General features: G+C 47.2%; 1 protein-coding gene across 1 annotated transcript in view; it reads right to left on the bottom strand.

The window, feature by feature from the left end:
- Positions 1-24,559, bottom strand: part of LOC146171543 (uncharacterized) — a 146,822-nt gene that overhangs the window by 87,395 nt on the left and 34,868 nt on the right. The window contains exon 2 of the mRNA XM_084586480.1: positions 2,349-2,420. Within this exon, the coding sequence (XP_084442606.1) occupies positions 2,349-2,418 (70 nt within the window). The 5' untranslated portion in view covers positions 2,419-2,420. The remainder of the gene's footprint in view (positions 1-2,348; positions 2,421-24,559) is intronic.

The following is a 24,559-nucleotide window of genomic DNA, read 5'->3' as shown; positions in this document are numbered from 1 at the left end:
AAGATAGCGAGAGACCGGAAAGCGTGGCGGGACATGGTCGAAAGGGTCACGAAGAGTCGGACACGACTGAACGACTGAACTGAACTGAATCCTTGAATTGCGCCGATGGGCAGTGATTCGTTCTGCCATCTGACAACCACAAGTCCGCCTTGTGGGAAAGAACCCCATTATGTGGCCCGTTTGGCCCATGGCAACTTTGTCAAGTTTTTCCCGAAAGAAAAGCCGAGCCCCAGTCCAGATGAAATTTTGTACCCATTATAATCCAGGCCGTACCCGGTAGCATCGGGAATCGAACCTGGTGCCATTTTTCCCATTCGCAGTGATTTCAGTCTCATCTGTCTCCACCATACCCTCCTTTTCCGCTTTCCTCATCACGCTATCGCTTAGCCTCCTCTTCCTTCCCTTTTAGTTTCATGCTGCCACTGTACCTACTGTACCCTTTACCCTTTAGTCCTCCTCACGTTATCGCAATCGCCATACTTTCATTCTCCGCTATGTTCCTCGTTTCAACTGCCGGTTACACGTATTGGCACAGCCAATGCAGCTCGAGCCATGAACGGAAATTTAAGATCAGGGCTCTAAAATAGACAGGGCGGTCCTCCATGGAGCTCCTTATATGTCTGGATTGTAAATAGAACTGAGAGTTGAAGGATTAGGCGATGCCTGTCGTAGACAACGTAAATCGCGATACAGGCGCTTTTAGTTGGGCGTGCGTAGCAAATGCGCGTACCTATAACTCGCTGCGGCGCGTGGGCTGCAAACAACGCGAACACGACACCTTCAGTTGACCGTGCCGCACCCTCCGCCATAAGCGGTAGTGCAGCGGGGCGCCACCTAGTGAGAATAAGTCAAAGCACGTGCGCACTGGTTTGAAAAAAAAAAAAAGACACTTTCAGCTGTACTTGCTGATGAGAAGAATAGTTGCACTAGCAATAATTTTATTACGATGATAAAAACTAGACAAAGTGAAGAAAATGAAAGCCACAAGCCAAAGCGACAAGAAGGGTAAGAAGAAATGTCATTGCTATGACGACTATATAAACAGCTTAGAGATAGACATAGCAGCCTCAAATTCGCTAAGTTATCTAGAACACCAGGAATATTTGTAGCTAATACCTTGTCGTGTGGGCGAGATGGGTGTAACAGAAGACAACTGCACCATTTAGTGCGAGCTATCGCGTCAGAGAAAAGAGCGACGAGATGCATACGTTCCGAAGCAGGTGGACAGCGCGCCGCTATGTTGTCAACGCGTCCCGGAACGCACACAGCAATGGGCGTACGCCGCGATTTGATGCGTACGTGCGCCCGCAAGACAGACCGCGTTGCGTACGAATCTGCGCATGCGCATTCGTTACCCGAATCGTCGCTGCGTACGCATCGCCACTGCGTGACGCTACTAAAAGTGTCTAATTTTTCCGCCGTTTCCTTAAAAGGAAGCAGCACTCTGGAAATATGCATGGCTAGTATGAAAGTAAGTGGGCAAGCCCAATGTATTCTGAAAGTAGTTTAGCGAGGAAAGCATCTATATACAGCCTGTGTAGCTTTTGTACATAAATATAAATATAAAACATTACCAATGGTCATCCTATACCTTAGTAACTGAAGATATGCAGTAAAGCGAGGATGTCCATATCCCCGTATTGCCGTTAAAGGACCAGTTGCACTCTACTCTTTGTGTAGAACTGCAAAACCGCTTACTAATTCCTGAAGCAGACACCGTACTGAATTCGTGGCAACGAAGTTTTACTTCTAAATTACGCATATTTGAGTTGAACGTATTACACACCTTCCCAAGCATGATGTGTGCGATATACTAGAATTTTGGTGTTTCGACTAGTTAGGAGTACAATAAACTAAACAAAATAAACGGAATTTCTTAGGATCTCTGCGCTAGGCCAATAATTGAATATGTGTGATAATCAATATTGTTTGGTTGATGCTTAAATTACTGTTGAGGTTTATATGTCACCTCCCAGCATCTGTTACGTATGTTTCTACTTTATATATAGCACGTACAGTCGTGAGCAAAAATAGTATCCAACACTCAGGCAGTGACAGAGCTCGGGAAAACGGCGTCGAAATGCCGTCTAGCTAGAGCGTAAGGGACAGCGACACCGACACATGCACAGCCACTATTGTCTCGATCTTAGATAGCTGTTGCTAGATAAAGTTGGGATGCTGTTTTCTCTGCCTCTGGCTGAGTGTTGTATACCACATTTCCTCACGACTGTACCTGGCGGTAATATCTCAGGGCAAAATAATAATTGCGTGTGGTATCGTTTCTGATATCATATTATAAAACAGCTTTATAAGGTTGCTGGAAAACAAACTGTGATTGCTAGCCTCACCCAGTGCGAGGAACATCAATAGCAGTGCAGGAGCTTTACCCAAAGTTATTGACGTTGAGTAGGTAGGCATGTCTGAAAAAAAAAAAGTTGGCAACATAAATAAACTATACAGTTATATCTGAGCACTGACATGAGTTGGCATTTAAAAGCATCCCTTTGTTCCGTATAGTATATCTTTGGTTCGTTGCTGTGCGGGATAGTTGATGGGCATATATTGTTTTAAAGAAAACTTAACAAAAAGTGACAGATACCTTCAGGGAGGAGGAGGGGGCATATCTTTATTTGATCTCCGACCGAGTTTAAGGCGACGGGGCCTAGTCATCAACATGGGAACGTCGAGATCTTGTCGCTTTGCCGCCATTAGGAACTGCTGGGCGACCTAGAGTTAGTCGTTGAGGCTGGAGCTGCGCAGAGCGGCATACCACCTCGACTAGAGGGTTTCAGCATTAACGCCTTTCAGTTGTGCTTTGCACTTCCAGAGAATGTGGTTAAGTGTTGCTATGTTTGGTTTGCAGCCCTTGCATGTGTTGGTGTCGTATATTTAGGGGTAAATCCTGTTGTACTGCAGCTGGCTCGGGTATGTGTGTAATTGCCTCCACGCGACTGCCTGAGCTCTGCATAGTTTGCTGCTAGGCGGAGGGAATGTCCGGCGGGCCAGGTATAAGGCTTTGGTTAAGTCTAAAGTTCATCATCCTCTCTCTCCCCCTTCTTTGCTTTCCCTTTCTCCGGCACCGTAAGCGAGACCCCGTTCTACGGAGTGAGAGACTTCGTTGAGATTGGTGATATGCGGAGATACGTTGTCCATATATGCTGGGAACCAAACTAGTTCGACCTTGTTGTCCGGTGAGAGTTTGAAGTCCTTGATTATTCGGCAGGCTTCCACAGATATTCTCCCCTGGGCGTAATTCTTTATTGCCGTGCGCGAGTTGCTGACAACGATCCCGCAATCGGGATCAGATATGGCTAATGTAAAAGTAAATTCTTCGGTCACTTCAGCGTGTCAGGACTCTATGCTGGCGGAGTGGACAGGCGTTCCGGCAGTATCGACAACCAAGACAGCCTGTAGTCGATCGTCTTGATACTCGGCGTCCACGAAGTGCGCTTCCTCTGTTTGTTCGTAGTTCGGCACCAGGGCCGCTGCTCTGGCCTGCCTTCTGCCTTGATTATACGCCGGGTGTACGTTTCTGAGAACTTGTGCGACTCGCATGCCGTCCCTAACGTTTCGCGGGATTACTTCTTTCTCCCCGTATTGAGGTTGGTAGCCAATGCGAGGCCGCTCGAGTATGTGTCGTCCAGCTGCGGTGGTCGTCAGTCTTACTAGCTGCGCTTCTGCGAGTTTTGTGCAAAGTGTTGTGGATTCCTAATTGTAGCAGAAGCTTGGTGCTAGTCGAATCTGGCATTCCAAGCGCGGTCCTATATATACTCCCTATAATTACGTCTATTTTGTTCTTCTCCGCCTTTCACCAATTGTGAAAGGCAGTCACGTAGGTTATATGGCATATGTAAAAGAATTGCTTGAGTCGTATCAGGCTTTCCTCCGTCATGCCACTTCTCCTATTGGTGATTCTCTTTAGTACCCTCATTGAATTTTCAGTCTTGTATATAAGCTTACTGACTGGATTTTATAATCATGCCTACAACTTTCATTTTTTTCACGATGGGGATGGTTCCGCCGTCACTCGTGTTTAACCTGATTTCTTCATAATCTGTCTTCTTTGATCCGCTAGGTGGTCGTCCCTTCTGCGTGGGACGGTACAGCAGGAGCTCTGACTTCTGGGCAAACAGAGGAGCCTCGTATTACTCAGGTATTTTTCTACGACGTCTATCGGTTCCTTCAGCGAAGATTCGAAATGGCCGTCGCTTCCACGGTTGCCCCAGATCGTGATACATCGTACTTCAATAATAAGTCTTGGTAATTTACACACTATCGGCATTTAGAAATCAAAATATCTGAAAGGAACAAAGTAAATCGACTGCAGTGCGTCTAAGTATATGTTGTTTACTTTTTGGCTCTGTGATATATGTGCTAAAAGGTAGCTCAGTCCCACTAATACTGTAGAGCATTTGTTCAGTTAACATTTAATGGTATATATATATATATATATATATATATATATAATGGTATATATATATAATGGTATATATATATATATATATATATATATATATATATATATATATATATATATATATATATATATATATATATATATATATATATATATATATATAAAATTTGTTTAAGTTTGCACTCCTGATGAAGGCCAGCTTCTGGTCGAAACGTCGAGTCCAATAAAATGTTTCTTTAAATAAAGCCTACAATTCGCTCTATAATTTTATAAAGGGCCAAGTACGTTAAATGTTCTCGCATCCATAAATATTCCTACCTGGTGTTCGCGAGATTCTTAGGTGGCGTCTGAAATAAAAAGATGCCGAAGTCTGCTCGCGCGCTCTGTGCAAAGCGCTGACTGCTGGTACAGCTTCTACCTGTCTTTTTAAGCACGTCTAGCCCTATTGTCCGCGACATATTTTGGTATCGGTCCTGCTTATCGATCCCAGTACATGTCCCGCACACCTCCGCCACCCTGGACTGAACTCCTGTGCCAGTCGACATACCTGTGCACCGTGCTACCTGGAGGAATCAAGGCCTGCCCCCTGAGCACGGGCCGTTGAAGTTCAGCACAGCAACCGCCCCTCGACCTGCCACTTTACTACACTTTGCAGAAGCCATACAGCCTCAGCCCTTCCACAGCAGTAAAACCGAAGACGTTCAAGCCTGGCTCGTCCAGTTTGCACAGGTCGCGTCATTCAATGAATGGGACGATGGCGCCAAGCTTAGGCACTTCTTCTTCAGCCTGGAAGGTGGCTCTCGCACGTGGTACGAGTACCGAAAAGCCGCCATAGCGCGAGTTCTGCCGACGAGTCCTTGAGACCTATACCAACGCGGATCGGCGAGAACGCGCAGAAAGGGCCTTACAGTCTCGTATGCAGATGCTGAATGAGATTGTAAGCTCATATGTGGAGGACATGACCCGGCTTTTCCGATGATCAAACACGCCCATGCCCGAAGACAAAAAGGTGCGCCACCTCAGGCGCGGAGTTAAAGAACAACTATTTGCTGGTCTCGTGCGTAATCCACCGAGCACGGTTACCGGGTTTCTTGGGGAAGCTGGCAAAATGGAGCGGATGCTCCAGCTCGGTCTACCACCTACGATAGACCGGTACTCACCGCTTCGGTTGAGGAGCCGCTATCGGCCTTCGGGTCCACCCAGAATCTTTGGGACATCATCCGCTCTGTTTTACGCAAAGAGATTCAGATGGTTTTCGTTGCTCCCCAGTCGATCGTCGGCTCTATTGCTGCCATTTGCCGCGAAAAGCTTCAAGCATTGAGGCCTTCGGTACCATCTTATGATCCGCCACAATTTCCCGCGGAGTACCATCGTCCAATGTATGCAGATATGTTGTGACGCCCTGCGCCTACTACGACGCCATACAGCCGCCCGATCAAGGCCCACTCTATTCTGCACAAACTGAGCCGTACATCGACAACCAACGACCACCCCAGCGGAAGGCTGACCAGTGGCGCGCCTAAATCACCAGCGCCTTTGCTTCCATTGCGGGAAACCATTTCATCTGTATCGCCAGTGCCCCTATCGGGACCTGGGACTGCACGGATTTTCCATCAACATGCGTCGCCCTCCACTCGACCAACGACCTCGTGAGATTGAGGACTACTTATCTCACCAGCGCATGGCGAAACTTCCCAACGACAGTCACGCTCTCCGTCTCCACGTCGATCATCGTCGCAGCCCAGCTCCTCTTGGATGTCGCAGCGACGGTCACCTAGTCAGCGTCGGGAAAACTAAAGACAGCGACGTTTGGGGGCGAGGCCGCTTGCAATCGACGCGACGAAGACCCCCCAACAACCCGACCTGTGAGCGACCACGACTTGATGGCCCCGACGACAGTTCGTACACATGAAGATAGATTCTCGTTGGATATACCTGTGGTCCTTGACGGCTATATGGTTAGCGCACTGGTAGACACTGGCGCTGAGTTTTCGATTTTAGGTGGGAGTCCAGCAGCGCATCTTAAAAAAAAGTAATGACGCCATGAGCTGGTACGCAGATTCGCACCGCTGGCGGACATGTCGTGAGTCCGAGCGGTCAGAGCACGGCGAGAGTCCAAATTCGCAACTCTACGTTTGTTGTCAGCGCCTCGTAATACCTGACTGCTCCCGCGACTGTATCCTTGGTGTACATTTTCTCCGGGGGGTGGATCCATTATCGATCTCTGGGAGTGTACCGTGACATTTTCGACGGAGAAAGCTGCTGATGCTTACACCGAGAATCACCAGCACCCCCGCGCCGCCCTTCAAATTGCCGCTGAAAGCGTTTCTATTCCGACACGTTCCACTGTTTTTGTGACTGTTACCTGCGACGAATTACGTGAAGGGACGGTGGTAGCTGAGGGAAATCCGCCCCTTTTACTCACCCACGGCATCACCTCGGCGCGGAGTCTCATCCACCTCCGTAACGGCCGATCTGAGCTCCTGGTGACTAACTTCACGAATGAACCCCGTCATCTTTTCCGCGCTACTGCAATCGCATGCGCCGACTGCTTAGCGGACGTCTCTCAATGTTCTATGTTCGGTGCAGTTGAAAATGTGTACCCATCCCTAGACCGTCTTGATATTCGTACAGATCTCTCGAAAACACCGCAACGCGAACTCCGTTCTCTCCTCCTAGAATACAGCGCATGTTTCGCGATCTCATCGAAAATTCGACAGACGTCTCTTGTGAAGCACCGCATAATTACGCCCTATACGCCAGCAGCCGTACCGCATCTCAACGACGTAACGTGAAGCGATTCAGACACAGGTTCAGGAGATGCTTTGTGATGGTGTCATCCAACCCTCCAACAGCCCATGGTCGTCCCCTGTAGTGCTGGTAACGAAAAAGGATGGCACCCTTCGCTTCTGTGTTGATTATAGAAAATTGAACGACATCACTAAAAAAGACGTTTATCCGCTGCCCCGTATCGACTACTCGCTCGACAGACTACGTTGCCCCAGTACTTCTCCTCAATCGACCTGAAGACCGGGTACTAGCAGATTGAGGTCGATGAGCGGGACCGCGAAAAAACGGCTTTTGTCACCCCAGATGGTCTGTATGAGTTTAAAGTGCTGCCGTTTGGCCTGTGTTCAGCGCGGGCTACTTTTCAGCGCATGATGGACACGGTCCTCGCTGGCCTCAAATGGCAAATTAGTTTACTTTACCTCGATGATGTCGTCGTGTTCACTGAAACATTTGCCGAACAACTTCAAAGCCTGCGCAATGTTAGACGCCCTTCGATCAGCTGACTTAACACTCAAGCCAGGGAAATGTAACTTTGGCTACAAAGAGTTGAAGTTTTTCGGTAATCTCGTGAGCGCCGTTGGCGTGAGGCCAGACCCAGAGAAGACTTCTGCTGTTGCCTGAGTCTCTGGGTGTACTACCGCCACTTCATCGCCAATTTTTCTAAGGTTGCCGCCCCCCTGACTCGTCTTGCGCGATGATACACAGTTCGTGTGGGGCGCCGAGCAACAAGAGGTTTTTGCGGAGCTGCGCAGACGACTGGAAACCAACTCTGTTCTTGCCCACTTTCATGAAGACGCTGACACTCCACATTGACGCCAGCAATATCGGCCTCGGCGCTGTACTCGTTCAACACCAATCAGGCATTGAAAAGGTCATCGCGTATGCCAGCCGCACGCTCTCCCGCGACGAGACAAATTATTCCACTACGGTAAAGGAATGCCTTGCGGTTGTGTGGGCAACCATGAAATTCAGGCCTTACCTATACGGCCGCCATTTTAAAGTGGTCACCGACCATCATTCTTTGTGCTGGCTGGCCAACCTCGGCGACCCATCGGGGCGCCTAGCACGATGGAACCTTCGCCACCAAGAATTTTACTACACCATTGTGTATAAATCTGGCCAGAAGCACGAAGATGCTGACGAGCTGTCGTGCACACCCGTCAGTTTAGTCGATGAGAGCACGGACGACGAGAGCGGTTTTCTTGGCCTGGTGAGTGCTTGAGACCTAATGACCGGACAGCGAGCTGACCCGGACCTTGAACTTGTCGTTGATCACCTGGAGGGTCGAGCTGCAGATATCCTTCGCCAAGTTGCTCGGAACCTGTCTTCGTTCTGTCTCCGGTATGGCGTTCTATTCAAGGAAAACTCCAGCACTGTTGACCGAGCGTACCTCCTCGTTGTGCCGACCGACCTGCATGCCGATATCCTTTCTTGCTAGTCAGGATGAGCCCACCTCTGGCCACTTGGGCTTTACACGTACATTCGCCCAAGTTCGTCAAGCCTATTATTGGCTTAAACTTGCTGACGCCGTTCACCGATACGTCAGAGGCAGTCGTGGGTGCCAACGTCGAAAGGCGCCGCCTCTCAAGCCAGCAGGTTTGCTCCAACCTATTGCGCCTCCCCGGGCGCTGTTTGATCAAATCGACAAAGACCTTCTCGGCCCATTTCCGCTGACATCGGTTGGTAACAAATGGATTATAGCCGCGAGCGACTATCTCACACGGCATGCGGAAACCAGGCAGGGGAAGCGCGGCACGTCATCTCAGAGCTCCCAGTTTTTTACGCAGCAAATCGTGTTGCGCCACGGCGTACCGTCCCGTCATCAGCGATCGAGGCACGGCGTTTAAGGCACAACTTATGCACGACGTATTTGAGCTCAGTCGCACGAGCCATCGCTAAACTACAACTACTGCCTATCATCCACAGATGAATGGCCTCACGGAAAGGCTCAATAAAACTATCGCCGACATGATTGCAATGTACACAGACTCCCAGCGCGAGACCTGGAACAAGATTCTACCGTACGTCACATATGCCTACAACACTGCCATCCAAAGAGGCGACGCGTTTTGCGCCATTTCGCCTGCTCTACGGACGTGACGTTCAGACGATAAATGCCGTGCTTCCATGCTGCGCTGATGATTATCTTCTCACGCCAGACGCCGAACGGTTTGCTCAGCGCGTCGAGGAAGTACGACAACTTGCCCGCATTCACATTCAGCAACAGAGGGGGCAAGAATACGCGTCGCTGCAACCGCCGTCATCGACACGTTACATACTAACCTAGAGAGCACGTTGGGGGGGGGGGGGGGGGGGACACCAATGCGCCTGCCCGGCTTGTCTGAAAAAATAGCGTCGCGTGATTTTCGACCTTACGAAGTTCTGTGTCGTGTCACGGAAGTGACATACAAAGTTCCTCCAGCGGGTACTGTGCAGCACTCGCATCGGCAACCACATTCCGAAGTGGTGCACGTTGTCCACATGAAGCTGTATTTCACGCGGTAATGCGCAGTGTACTATGCACTTGTTTCGTTGTCGTGTAGAACACCTTACCCCACTTCCTTTTTCTATTTGGTTTCTTTGCTGATCCTTTTGTTTTCTCTAGCAACCCCCATCGCACGCGCTCAGCCTCTGCTTTTGTTTTTTTAGGAGGGGGAGTAATGCCACCTGGTGTTGCCGAGATTCTTTGGTGGCGTCTGTGCGAAAAAGACGCTGAAGCCTGCTTGCGCGCTCTGCGCGTAACGCTGACGGCTGGTACAGCTGCTCCAGGTCTCTTTAGGCACGTCTAGCCCTATTGTTCGTGACAATATATATATATATATATATATATATATATATATATATATATATATATATATATATATATATATATATATATATATATATATATATATATATATATATATATATATATATATATATATATTGTGTGTGTCTTAGGACATTGCTTGCTCGCATTATGACGGACCGATCTTATCTTCCCATGTGAGAGTGAGTGCAGCTTAGCCGCTCATCGTGCATTCCAGAGTGCTCTCTTGGAAGTTCTAGTCCAAATTCTGTTTTTTATGCGTATATATGTCTAGCTAAAATTGATACAGACGCAAGCCGCATACATCATGAGCGAAAGTGTTGAAAAAATGTTATACATGAACAAACCATTCTACCTGTGCCAAAAACGGAGAAGTTTGATCATTACGGTCAATGATATGTTAGTGGGAAGTACTATCGTCATCACCTACTGTGCCTACTATGCATCGCTAGCCTTAGTCTGAAATCTATATATAAAAACATACCTTCCCATGGCGACCTGTGGGTATTATATGACGTTTGAAAACCTTCGGTGGTTGCAAACTGAATGACACAGCGACGGCCATTTACCTGGTATCCTCAGAGAGCCGCGTAGTACTCATCCTGTTCCTTCGCTTTGAGGACTAAGCTTTGTTCCTTGTGTGCTAATTCTGTCATCAATACAAGCCCAGTGGCGTGTTCCTACTCCCGCTCCATAAGTCACTCTTGGCGTGATGAATCTATTTGCTTTTGCCTTACAGAGAGATGTCACTTCCTTTATTCTATCCTAGCTCTGACAAACCGGAGAGGCAACAATCCTTTCTGAGGAAGCTTGCGAAACTCGTCTGCTTAGCTATTGTTGCGCCCAACCCCTCCCGTACATACCATCAGATTCTGCAACACTCCCAAAGAGGTTTTAATTCTCAGTGCTCGCTACCACGCTCTGATAAATACCAGATGTGCTTTTTCAATTCATTATCATCAGCAACAAGACAAAGATTAGCTTCTCTGTGCAATGCAGTACAAAGGCCACTCAGACTGATCATATATCCACCCTATCTTCTCCACGCCAAGCTATCTTAGAAAAGTTCTCGATCTCATCTAGTGTTTCAGTAGACTCGAGTGTACACCTACGATATTCTCCTCGACATAAAATGTGCCTATTTTCACTACTTTATTAGCGACTACCTTTTCTTCTTAGCGAATGCACTAGTTCTTTGTTGGATCCTATGGTTTAATTAGGAAATTGTTGTCTTTGTTTACGGACCAACCCTTCAACGTTCCCTGGCGTTTTCATATATAGCCCGTTAGATCTTGCTCCATATTTTCTTAGGCCTCTGCTGAATTGAAGGTTTTGCCATAAATGTAGAAAATAAATGATTCACCCTACTGTCTGGGGAATATTGAACGTTAACATTTATGATGGGAGTACGTCTGAGATATATCATCCGCCTCATTTTTTGTGCCCTGATATTTGATATGCGAGGTTAGATATCCCTTATGATTGGCATCATTTTCCGCCTGTAATTCTTAGCTCCTTACAGCGTACTACTTTTCTATTCCGAAACTCTTAAGGTGTACATGACTTTTAAGATTATAAGTCATTATTTCATCTGAATGTTTACATTATGAACCATGCATTGCATGTCATTTCTTCTTTTTGTTAGCAACAGAATATCACGAACACATCGGCAGCTATAAGTTTGTCTCTATTGTCTCTTTTCCCCAATTATTTACAATCCAGCAAGTAATAAGAAATATGCAAACTAAACTAGGTAACAAATAGCTGATGAGTGCCGTTGGAAATCTTTTGTCAGGTTATCCTGCCATGTTTCTTCATCGCTATCGCTTTCCGCTCAATTATGGTGGTCAATGTTTTTCTGTGTCAAACAGCTCTGAATATGGCGTTTTTATATATCCCTTTTGCGCAGTTCAGGAACGGCTACAAATGTTGCTATTATAATATTTGCTTTCTGTGGGCAAGGAGGCCGGAATTGAAAAAGCTTACTATTCCTTACCTATTTCTTCAAAACTATCGCGGTAATGGCATTGAAGTGAAAGACATGCCTGCTATGAATCAGGCCCGCGGACTCTTTGGACTGACCGCTGCTGCTTTGGTCCTCTGTTAATTATGAATGCGGTGGCACATGATTACCCTCGCATGTTCAGATGAGAAATATAGGTAAACAGAACATAGGACTTGTAAGTCTATTTACTTACAGTGCACCCACTAGTGAACGACAAAAATAAAACCTTTGCGTATTCATGAATATCCCACCATGGTGCTGAAACTGTACATGACTTGGAATACCAAAACTTGAATGGCATTTTACCCTCCTCAAGATCCGGCTGCCGACTGGCATACTAAGGTGGTGGTCTGAAATGAGTTAGGGAGTACGATGCTAATGCTGAGAAGTTTTGTCACAGATGACGAGGAACCAATAAACTTTGAGCTTGGCTGTTTTTATAACAGAGACAGCCCTCAAAAGAGCTAGCTTAGTTCACCGAAGAGCTATAAGGAATCAAGAGGTATAAGTCTGAGTACACAAATATACAGATAGGTGAGACGCATTCTCTTGTGTAGTGGATACACATTCCAAGTTTTGAGGGTTCACCAATAATGCGAAATCAAACTGAATGGCTCTGACAAACACGGCAAAGTTCAACAAACATTAAATAAATATTTAGCCGTAATCCGCGATTTCTTTTTCTTTAATATAGATCTTTTTTTAAGGTAACGAGAATGTTTCGCATCGTAGTAATCACAACGGTTGAGAACGTCAAACACATGCCAATCATGCTAAATGGAAATATAGCAACCTGATTGCATTGCAGCATTAGTTGTCAGCTGCTAGCAATAGTCATATTATTTTGATAATTCGGAATACTAGTGCGACTTTAACGCTATGACTGCAAGAAACTGACAATGTTTTTCACGTAATTCTATATTTCCGTGAAATCGCGTAACTCTGCTGCCTGGCTTGCACTGTCCCACCCAGATTAGAACACCATGGAAAAGCTCGCGTCTGCTTGTGTCAAGCCGATGAAAACAGGTGGGGCGCTCTAGCGGCATTACTGGTGAAAATCTATTTTGCTAATTCATGGCGAGGCTGATAATCTAGAACCACCGACAACACATGCAGCGTAGCGCACAGCTGCGCGCTCTATTATAGTAATAAACAAGACTAAAAGCAGCGCGGACAAATTAGGAAACGTCTTGGAGTGGGTGCTTGGTAACCAGACTGTCTTCGCGTTATCGAAGCACTTACAGACCGATGAAATGGCTGATGCTACCATGTGCGTGAGAGTACAAAATAGCCCAGTGGACGGCACGGTTGGACGAAGATCGACATATACGAAGATAGACATATATTGGTCGCCATCTTCCCGCTCACTGCACGTTCATAGGTGTCCGCAAAGGTTTTGTGAGCACAAGGTCGGTGCAATTTGCAACGCCAAAGACGTAGATGAAAGAGGTTTGACCGAGGAGTTCGATACTTTCGTCGCGTTTCATGAGCGCATCAACCCAAATTCCAGCCTGAGAGAAGTTGCCTGTTTATAAGGAGTGAGTGTATAATAAAGCAAGCACGACATGTATCCTCAAAAGTAATGCTTTGCACGAATCGCCGGGGAAGGGGTCTGTTCATTTTTTTCTAGGGTAATGTCGCCATCCTCGGTAAGAGCTGAATATCTATATTGCAGTGAGATCCTGAATTATTCTGCCCTCCCCCTCACCTCTAATTCGTTGATGGGTTTCTTCCTTACAACTCTGTTGCGTTCCTTCTTCAGATTTAGGCTGATTCGGGACCTCACCATACTGTGGTCACTGCATCGCACTTTCCCGATTACCTCTACATCTGGCGCAATGGCGGGTGTTGAACACATTATGAAGTCAATTTCATTTTTACGCCTGTATTCAGAAATGCGCCTCGACTCGACGCTCCACCTCCACTCCTTGGAGCGGAAAATATAGCCGCTCCTCCACTCCAGGGCCGATTAAGATTCATGAACGCCCCTCGGCGTTTCCTCCGACAAGTTCTCTTCGAGAATACCTCCTCCACTCGAAGCCGTGCAAGTGGCGTATGGGAACTAGATTAAGGTGAACTGTTGGCCTAAATACTGCGTGCTGAAGTGTGTAACATGCACAGTTTTTCCTGCCAAGTCTTTCAAACAACATTCGCAAGCGACCTCGACGTTAACAGCGCAGTGGACTTGTTTTATGAGCTGAATGAAAATGGCGGTTGTTAACATTGGCCGGAAATGCTTTTGCATCTGACAACAGTCGCTGTTGGTGACGTAAAGGTTACGCAGAACATGACGTAGGCTTCGAGAAATGGTGTGAATACTTCGGTTTATTTTTCTGTGTGTGTGAGATCTACTCTCGGCCTTTGCCGCATTGCCATTTTTGTTATTGCCAGGCTTTGACAGACTTTTTTTTATTGCCGGGCTGTGACAGACATCAAAATATATTGCAGGAAAAAAAAGTAAAATCCGCAAACTCCTACGAGTATGGCTCCTTCATAGGGCTCAGACGGCTCGGGGGCGAGCGGTGAAAACACGCGTACTGCTTCGCAGTGCGTTGCAGCTCATGTACACTGAATTCGACTCTCCCGAAGCAAATGCCGCGTTCGGTTTTCAAACCAGTTGCGAGCCCTAATTGAAAACATTCTTGAAAAGCCATGCCCTTCGTCGGCCGCGAATATTCCTCCGTAGGACGGGCACACCAACGAGCTCCCTCGACAGCCCCGCGCGTCCGAAGACGTACTACGTAGTACGTATCCTCGGGTGACGGCCAGGCCATGCGCCGGGTACAGCACAGATGTTCGCACACTCCCACCGCGCCTACGGTGCCTCCCAGCTAACTGCATGCAATATGCTTTTCCCCTCACAAATTCGCCGCTGTCTGCGGAAGCGCGCAGGGCGAACCACGGAGAGTTGCGCCGCTGCTGTTCGACTCTCGAGTCCGGCCGCGGGCGAGCTCACCATTTACGTTCAAATTGCGCCTCAACTCTGCACTGGGTGGGCTCCGAAAAGTTGTCCATTTATCCGGTGACGACTTGAGATGTGCCCGCGCTACACAAGCGTAATGCGATGATGCGACGATTAAGACAGCACAGACGTTGGTGGCGGATCACGGTTATCCACGGCGCTTATCTATGTTAGGCTTGAGTGGCAGGGACGGACGGAGGCTAGCCATGGCTGCATTCGTAAAACGATAGCGTGCCAGAAGTCTCGGATCACTGTCACTCTCAGCTGATGCTTTCGAGAAAGGTTCGGTACATCCTCGTCGCATCTTCATTCGTGAAAAGTTTGGTATACCGGTAGAACGAATTCCACACTGCGGGCGAGCGATGCAATGTCGGCCATGTTCACAAGCGGAGTGGCGGTCGAGGAGCGGCCAAGGTAGCGTCGTCGCAGACTCGAAATTCTCGAGAACACTCAAGTTTTTTCTGCCGCTAGAGGAGAGATTCGAGGGGAGATTGCTTTTTGAAACGAAAAACAGGCCTCGAGGGCCGCTTGGAGTAGCAGTTCGAGTGAAGGCGTGCTTGTGAATACGGCGGTTAGTCCCCCCGTTAGGACTTTTCCATGTCCATTTCCGGTTCTTCCGTTTGCTGAAGAAGGTATTCATGATTCTTAAGTAATTGCGCTCTGCAAACTCAACTAGGAACTCCCCCTGCTATTCCTAGAACCTACTGCCTGGTCTCCTGCCTGCTTTATCCCTACCTTGGCATTGAAGTCGCCCATTAGTACAGTATACTGCATCTTTACTTTTCGCGTTGCCGATTCTACATCTTCGTAGAAGCTTCGAACTGCCTGGTCATCATAACTATATGTAGGTGCATAGGACTGTACAATTGCAGCGGTGGTGTAGGGTTAGAACATCCATCTCGCATGCAAGGGGATCGGGGTTCAAATCCCGGTGCCGCGCACTTCTCCACCGGATTTAAAAAAAAAATCCGCTTGTCGATGGAATTGCATAAGCAGGTTTGGGGTGCGACCTGATGCTGGTGACACCTCCGGCAACGCACTCCCTCACCAGAACAGGAGTTGGCCACCCTGGTGCAGTAATTGACCGCAACCTCTTATGATAAGCTCTATAAAACCCCGGCCCTCAGTCACCAGCGGCTGCGGAACAACTGACCACGGCGGCGGTCAGACCTGTGGCGCAGCAGAGGGCTCTAAGAACTTCTGGCTCCGCTGGACAGGCCGCCATTGGAAACTCACCCTGGCAACTTTTAACGTTAGAACCCTATCTAGTGAAGCTAGTTTAGCAGTGCTGTTAGAGGAACTAGAGGGTATGAAATGGGATGTCATAAGGCTTAGTGAGGTTAGGAGGCCGAATGAGGCATATACTCTATTGAAGGATGGGCTATTGAGGCCTATGTTCTGTGTTATCGAGGCTTACCAGAGAGGCAACAACTAGGAGTGGGTTTCCTTTTCAATAAGTATATAGCGGGTAATATAGATGAATTAAATAGTATTATTGAGAGGGTGGCAGTCATCGTAATTAGGCTTAATAAGCGGTATAAACTGAAGGTTGTACAGGCCTATGCACCTACATGTCTTGTGTTTTTGCTATCTTAAATCTGCAAGGATGCCTTTAACAGTCTATGAACTCTATTAGGCTGCAATGTAAAGCGACGGCAGTGACACGTATGAATGCGTTATAGTGCAAATAGACAGAACAAACGGATTGTTACATGGAGCAGCCATGACCTCGAGGAAGATTGAGCAACTTTCTATATGCACTAGCAGCGCCCGTGTCCTGCTGTTGTGATCAAACAGACTTATTATCTACAGATACCGCCACAGTCATCTTACTCATGTCATTGTGAGATAGAATGACCAACTCGCGAAAATTATAATCGAATGTCTAGTGTGTCTCAGCACCTTTAACCAGCCTCGCCGGGGTGGCGCAGTGGTTACGGCGGTCGACTACTGTGCCCAAGGAAGCGGGATCGAATCCTGGCCCCGGCGGCTGCGTTTCGATGGCGGCTAAGCGGAGTTGCGTCCGTGTGCTGTGCGATGTCAATGCACATTAAAGAACACCAGGTGGTCGAAATTTCTGGAGACCTCCATTACGGCGTCTCTCAAAGCCTGAGTCGCTGTGAGAGACGCCCACAAATCAAACCAAGCAGCGTCTTTAAACATGATAAAGCCATGAACACATAACTATTTCGGGACACATTTAGCCCCTTACGTCGTTATTTGCTTGCGGCAGCTGTTTTGGCCCCAAAAATTTGTCTACGTTTTGAAAGAAACATTTTAAAAAAGTAAACAAACTGAGGCTGAAGCTTCAAACGTTTTGCTTTGGCATTTTAAGACCGCGTAGGGCGGAAACGGTATCGTTTATGCCACTAGTGTAGCCAGCAGCCGTCAGCATCGACGCAGGCGCGTTATTTTTTCTTGTCAAGAGTTGGTAGGCTGATTGTTGTCAGTATTTCTGATGCATTGCTTCTACAGAGTTTTGTTATGTCATTTCAATATGATTAATTTACCGAGGATTACCACGAACCGCATTGCTATTCTTGGTCGTTGAAAGGCATACACAGCGTTGCGTACACGAGTGTTTCACCTTATCCTTCGAATTGCGAAGAAAAAGTGAAACCTTTTTGGCGTATAGCATTTTGCCACTCTACTTGATTTAGTGAGGGCAAATGTCTGCCTTATGGTTACAGATACCGATTGATCATCGATTCATTATCTTGGCAAAACTGAAAGTTGAAAATGATTTCTCTTTAACAAATCATTCACACTAATCTTGGGAAATTTGCACAATATTGCTAGTCATTCAATCACGTCTTTGAGGTTTGTCCACAATAACGGCGTAATAAGAAAGGTCTCGTTTTCATTGCAGTACCACATTAAAACCACTAATCTGATGCCATTCAACGAATGGCTTTACTGCACGCGACAGGCGGTTGAAGACTAAAACATGAGTGACATCAATAAATATCAGTATATGCTATAAAAATTAGGCAGTCTTGATTGAAATGTAGTACTCTGCTGAGGAAACATATTAAATTCACCTTCCTTTACGAATATTGTGGCCGTGAGAGATTGCAAAGGTTGCAAGAGCGGCTCTAAATATAAAGCATGGTAACAACGCAAAGCTCTACTCTGGGTACTAACACTGTACTGCAGGGAATCAGTGTATGCAGACTCCGTCTGCTGCCCAGAAGATATGATGCACCGTTCTCCGATAGCAACATTCACTGGAAATTGAGTGCTAAAGAAACCGGCATGACATGCGAGTTCCCAAGTTGCCTCACATTGCGACACCTCACTCTTTCCTTGCCTCACTTTCGTACTTAACAATCCCTTCTGGCTAGGCTGAGTTCTCTGCCTGGAGTAGAAGCTTTACTCTGTGTTATTGTTTCCTCCCAGTAGGAATTTAATATATGTTTTATTGCAAGCTGGTTGCCAGGTTATTAGCAGGTTATCGCAAATTACGTAGCCCTTGGTGTGTCTGTGTGTATATGCGTAGACGCCAGCATGTTTACCGGCAGGCTATTATGATGCGTGACAGGTCGGACTGCTGGACCACCTATAGGAGGACGATTTCCTATTCATCCAAAGACGAGATAAAAGCTACCATTATCTTCTAATAGCACCTTGCAATTATGAATAATAACGTAACCCCATCGGATTTTTATGGAAGTGTGAGTACTCTGGATGGGCAGAGACAAAATTTGAAAATCAAGGTGTTGCCGCGCAAAGGAAGGTCAGACCAGTAATATCGACATGGTGCCAACAGTAACCACAAGTAATATGAAGTTGCCTCACAAAGGAAGGCCTTGTAAATAAAGCTGTACGGGCGATGTCTTGGCTATGGGAGGCATCAGCGTAATGATGTTTTGCCAAATGTCAGTGATCCCGAACTCTAGGACCTGATCATAATGTTTTCTCAAAGTGGCTAGTTAATATACGCCAGCTACACAAGCTATGAACTATACACTTGAAAACTTCAACACGTTTTCTTGTGATTATTCATGCAGTCTCAAAAGTGCACTTCTGACTTTTATGTAGGACATTTTTTAAGTTGCGTTGGTTTTGACTAAGTTACGGAGACAGTTTGCCTAGCATACCTGAGCGAGACTAAACGCTTTGCTCAGAATCATTGCAGTCCCGTTAATGTTGATGTGAGCGACGATCAATTCCGCATGGTTTGAGTGACGACGAAATCTCTTTGCGAATAGTTTGGTTTTTTGGCGACAAATGCAGGTTAGCTACCGCCGATCGTTACATGTTTGTTTTCCTCAATGATCGCTCCTCTTTTTCTCAATAAACGTTTAGAAGTGTTTTATGTGATCATGCATTTAGGTGCATATTTTATATTCGTGCATATGTTCGTGCTGTCGGCGGTTATCAGAGTACTTTGAGAGCAGGAACTTTAATTTTTTGACTGCTCAAAAATTGATACGGCTGTGGAAACTGTAAGTGCAAACGGCTGAAGTACTTTTAACGACAGTGGGCTGCTGCAGTGACTCAGTGGTTAGAGCGCTCGACTGCTGAACCAAAGAAAACAGGTTCAGTTTACAACGCTCTATATCCATTTCGATGGATGTGGAAAGCAAGGCACGCGTGTACTGTGCCATTTCAGGGTAAGGTAAAAAGCCTCAGATGGTCGTAGGTTGTACAGCTTCGCTTTACAGCATCCCTCGTACTCCGAGTTGTTCTAGATGTTAAACCCTATGACGTAAGCTTGAATGTTTTTTGTATGGCAGGGAAGAAAGAGCGTAAGATCTGTAGATTTCGTTGATTTTGATTTGAAGTGCATGTGGTGTATGGTGGACATCTGGCAGTGGGCTACACAAGAGCCCACTGCCAGAGGTCCGAGCAGCAGCACTTGCACAGAGAGCCCATTTGTCTCTTCAGTAAACATGCCCAGTGTGTCCCCAATAAGGTACCGTACTAAAATAAGCTACTGTGATTGCATGCTGATAGCAAAGTTGACGGAGTGCGAAAAAGCTATGAAGAAACAGATGTGGTCAAGTGGTGTTGGCGTCAAGTCGGGTAATTCTTAGTTCTTCTTCCAGGAAAGTCCTAGGCATCATAAACTGTATGCTTTCGGCTCTAGATAGTCGCAAATTTAGTAACAGCGGCCACGAAAAATGAACCCTGCTTCTGACTGTGCGATCTGGTTAGGTTCGAAACCATTCGCAAATGTCATACGGTGAGAGGCATAAGGTGGCAGACGGTACTTGTTCAAGCGTAACTGCAAATTGCAAGGAGGCGGCCAATAACTAAGCACGCCTGTTGCTGCTTCCGTTGCTGCTTCACGGAAAGCAACCACTTCAGCAACTTCCGCATCATGGGGTCACACGTGGTCAAGGCCACGTAAAGGACGCTCCATCTGGATGTCACGATACTTTTTCAAGAGCATCATGGGATGGGAACTACATGGGATGCGTACGACTTTCTAAGAATGTGAAATTGAAATGTTTTTGTTCGTTCTTTTCATGAGTAGGAACCACGCCATTATCGCGCAGCACTACCTGCATCAGCCGCCGATGACGACAAGGATGTGCAACAGAATTACCATCTCGAATCTTTTCAACATACTACTCAGCTCAATATCAGTTAATCACGACGTTCGCACTTACATATAAGCAGATGATATTGAATTTTTTTGCAACTGCATCGGATACTCAATCCCTTTATTTCTGCTTGCAAACGTACATAAACTCTAAGAATTGGTTGTGTGGCTTTCATCTCACATTTAATGGGAACAAAAGCGTGGTCCTTGTATTCAATATAAAAGATCCTGTAAGTCTGTCTGTAATGTATCAGCAACAAGTAGTACCTCAGGTTAAATCATTAAAGTGTTTAGAGGCCACTTATGATAATAAGCTTTCATGGCAGCTTCATATTACCCAATATTGCTACGAAAAGGGCTCAGGCCGTAGGCATGTTGCGCGGAATTAGTCGTCCCCGGTCTGGAAGGCGGAGAGATGTGCTTTTAATGGTCTATGTTATGTATAAGGGGCCGATTTTAGAGTTCGGTTCAGTCTTGTTTTCTGGTTCAGCAGCTAATAACATTCGGCCGCTTGTTCTCTTGGAGCGAAAAGCGCTTCGGTTGTGTCTTGGACTTCCAAAACTGGTTGCCAACAATGTGCTCTACCTTGAAGCCCGGACTCCTCCTTTCATATGTAGATTACAAATTCTAACTGTTCAGACGTACCTGAGGATATATGAATCAGAGTGTCACCGATCTATGTCTATTTTGTGCTGTCAACCGACCTCCTTCTTTTGTGTTAATTGGCCTAAATTTCACATCCCGCAGGTAGTTATGGTCAAAAATTTGTTGACCCTTTAAATGTTTCCCTTTCTAGTATTCTATTGAAATTATCTTTGACGACATATTCCTGAATAATGCAAAACATTTATCCTCAGTTATTCTAAACGGATTATTAGAAGATCATTTGAGAAGTCTTTCTGCTAGTTTAGTAATAGCTACTGAGGTATCTCAATGTAATGAAAAGGCAGGTGTGGGTATATATTGTCAGAATTTAGACTAGTCTTTTTCTGTCCGGCTTCCGGACTTCAGCCCAATTTTTGAAGCGGAGTTTCTGGCGGTGGTAATCACTTTACGGAAATAAGACTCCTCTTTTCTTCAGGTGGCTGTAATTTCCGACTCTCTGTCCTTGTGTTCATCCCACTTTTCAACATATTGTCACGGTCAAACAGCCAGAAGGTTAGAAGGTGGGTTTATTCACAGTGACGCGGCACTGGAACGCGGTAAGCCTGGAGGGAGAGAAGACGAAGAAGGCCGGGGGCACAAGCGTGGCTAAGGACAGCTAAAACGTCGGTAATCCGGTCTGGCCGCATGACGGCGCCACAAGAGTGATTAGTAACGCGGAATTAATTCCCCTATTTGAAAGGCGCCGTCCTCGGCGCTAATCGTTGGCGATCCGAGCAACAAGGAACATGGGTAGTATCGGATAGCTGGAGCGAACAAGCAGCTAACGAACATTGGAGGGCTTCATTCGTGCAACGTGAACCACTTCGGACGTTGGCCGTCGAGTGGAACGGACAGTTCGCTGGGGAAGAACTTCATAGTTCACTTTGCTGAGTTGGCGGACTACCTCATACGGGCCAAAGTATCGCCGAAGCAGCTTTTCAGACCGCCCTCTTACACGGAAACGCGTTCTCCGAGCTTGCAACTCGCATTTCTGTGCGTAAGTTATACCCGTGAGCGTCTTTTTTTTTGCTGGCGCCGAATACGCTGTCGAACAAGTTGTCGGGCGGCCTCGACATGCTGACGAAATCATCTCCACCCATGACTGCAGAATTAACACTATCAGGAAGCAGCATTGCGTCCAGCATAGTTATTGCTTCGCGGCCGTGGACTAAATGAAACGGAGGGAAGTGCATCGTTTCTTGCGGCGCAGTATTACACGCGAAGGTGACATAGGGAAGTATGGCGCCCCAGTTTCGATGGTCCTCGTCGATATACATTGAAATCATATCGGCGATTGTCTTATTAAGCCGTTCAGTGAGTCCATTTGTTTGCGGGTGATAAGCGGCTGTTCTTCGATGGCTTGTGCCACTGAGTCGCATAACTTCCTGTGTAAGCGCCAAGGTGAAAGCCGTTCCCCTGTCAGTTATTATGACTGCGGGGGCACAGTGACGAAGTACAATGCTCTGCATAAAAAAGGTCGCAATTTCCGCAGCGGTTCTGCGGGAAATAGCTTTCGTTTTACAGTATCCGCTAAGATAGTCGATGGCGACCACAATGTACCGATTACCGAGCGAAAACTCCGGAAACGGGCCAAGTAAATCATGCCGACTTGTTGGAATGAGACTTGGGGCTGATCAATAGGTTGTAGCAGTCCGGCCGGCTTAGTCGGCGGCGTCTTTCGACGTTTGCACTCCCGGCACGTTTTGACGTACAATACTTCTGGCGTATGCGTGCCAACGTTCGGAAAAACCCAGGGGACCAGAAGAAGAGTGATCGTGGGACGCCTGCAGAACTTCGTCGCGAATAGCCTTAGGTATGACGAGAAGGTAAATAGCTTTCGTCGGCCCGTAGCTCTTCTTGTACAGGATCCCGTCTCGTTAACAGCAAGAAGATTCGCGGCGGAGTCGGATTGTTTCCTTCTAGATGCTCAATGAAATGCCGTAGTCCAAGGTCGTCTCTTTGTTGCTGAGCCAAAGTGTCCGCGGAGATAGCTCCTAGGAAAAGAGAATCGTCGTCGAACTCAGTGCTGTTATGCTGAAGAGGCGCGTGGGACAAACAGTCTGCATCACTGTGCTTCTTGCCCGATTTATAGACGATCGTAACATCGAATTCCTGAAGTCGAAGGCTCCAACGCGCTAGCCGCCCTGGAGGCTCTTTGAGGCTCGCCAACCAACAGAGTGAGTGGTGATCGCTCACTACTCGGAAAGGCCGGCCATACAAGTAGGGGCGAAATTCACTTTCGGTAGTGGAGTAGTTCATCTCAGACCGGGACAAGGTGCGGCTTGCATATGTGATTACGCCTTCCACACCATCCTGCCATTGTACAAGGACTGCTCCAAGGCCGGCGTTACTTGCGTCTGTGTGCAGTTCTGTATCGGCTTGTTCGTCGAAGTGACCAAGTATAGGTGCCCTTAGTAGATGAGTTCGTAGTTTCTCAAAAGACCGTTGTTGCTCTTAACCCCTGCAGAACGGTTCGTTCTCTTTTGTGAGGTGAGTTAGGGGCTCAGCTATCCGCGAGAAGTTCTTCACAAAACCCCGATTGTAGGCACAAAGACCCAGAAAACGACGCACGCTTCGCTTGTTGATTGGAATGCGGATAGCAGCTACGGCGGCTGTCTTGTCAGGGTCTGGGCTAACGCCCTTGGCACTCACAATGTAGCCCCGAAACTTCAGCTCTTGGAAAGCGAAATGGCACTTTTCTGGCTTAAGAGACAGACCGGCTGAACGAATGGCTTTGAAAACGGCGCTCAGGCGCCTTAGGTGTACCTCAGAAGTGTCGGAAACAATGACAATGTCATCCAGGTACACCAGGCAAGACTGCCACTTCAGGTCGGAAAGCACAGTGTCCATCATTCGATGGAATGTCGCAGGAGCCGAGCATAAGCGGACGGGGTAATAAAGGTGGTCTTCTCCTGGTCGCGTTCGTCCACCACTATCTGCCAATAATTACTGCCTAAATCAAGCGATGAGAAGTATTTGGCGTGGCGCAGACAGTCTAGGGAGTCATCAATGCGCGGTAGAGGATAAACGTCTTTTTTGGTAACCTTGTTTAAACGGCGGTAATCAACACAGAACCGCAGGGTCCCGTCTTTCTTCGCCACGAGGACAACAGGCGACGCCCATGGGCTCGTCGACGGCTGGATCACGTCGTCCTGGAGCGTGGCCTGGACTTGTCGGTGAATTGGATCCCTCTCCTTTGGAGAGATCCGATAAGGCCACTGACATAATTGTATCTGGTTGTCGTCGACTATAATTCGATTCTTTGTGAGCGCTGTCTGTCTAGCCCTGGAAGTCGTTGCAAAACAATCCCGAAAAACGTCGATAATGCTCTCTAGGCAGCGTTTCTGATTAGGCAGCAGGTCCGGGTTGATGTCGGTTTT

The sequence above is a fragment of the Amblyomma maculatum genome, unplaced genomic scaffold (assembly GCF_055883805.1).
Source record: "Amblyomma maculatum isolate TAMU_Amacu unplaced genomic scaffold, ASM5588380v1 scaffold_20, whole genome shotgun sequence".
Taxonomy (NCBI): domain Eukaryota; kingdom Metazoa; phylum Arthropoda; class Arachnida; order Ixodida; family Ixodidae; genus Amblyomma; species Amblyomma maculatum.
The sequence above is the reverse complement of the archived record's forward strand: the minus strand, read 5'-3'. Positions and strand labels throughout refer to the sequence as shown.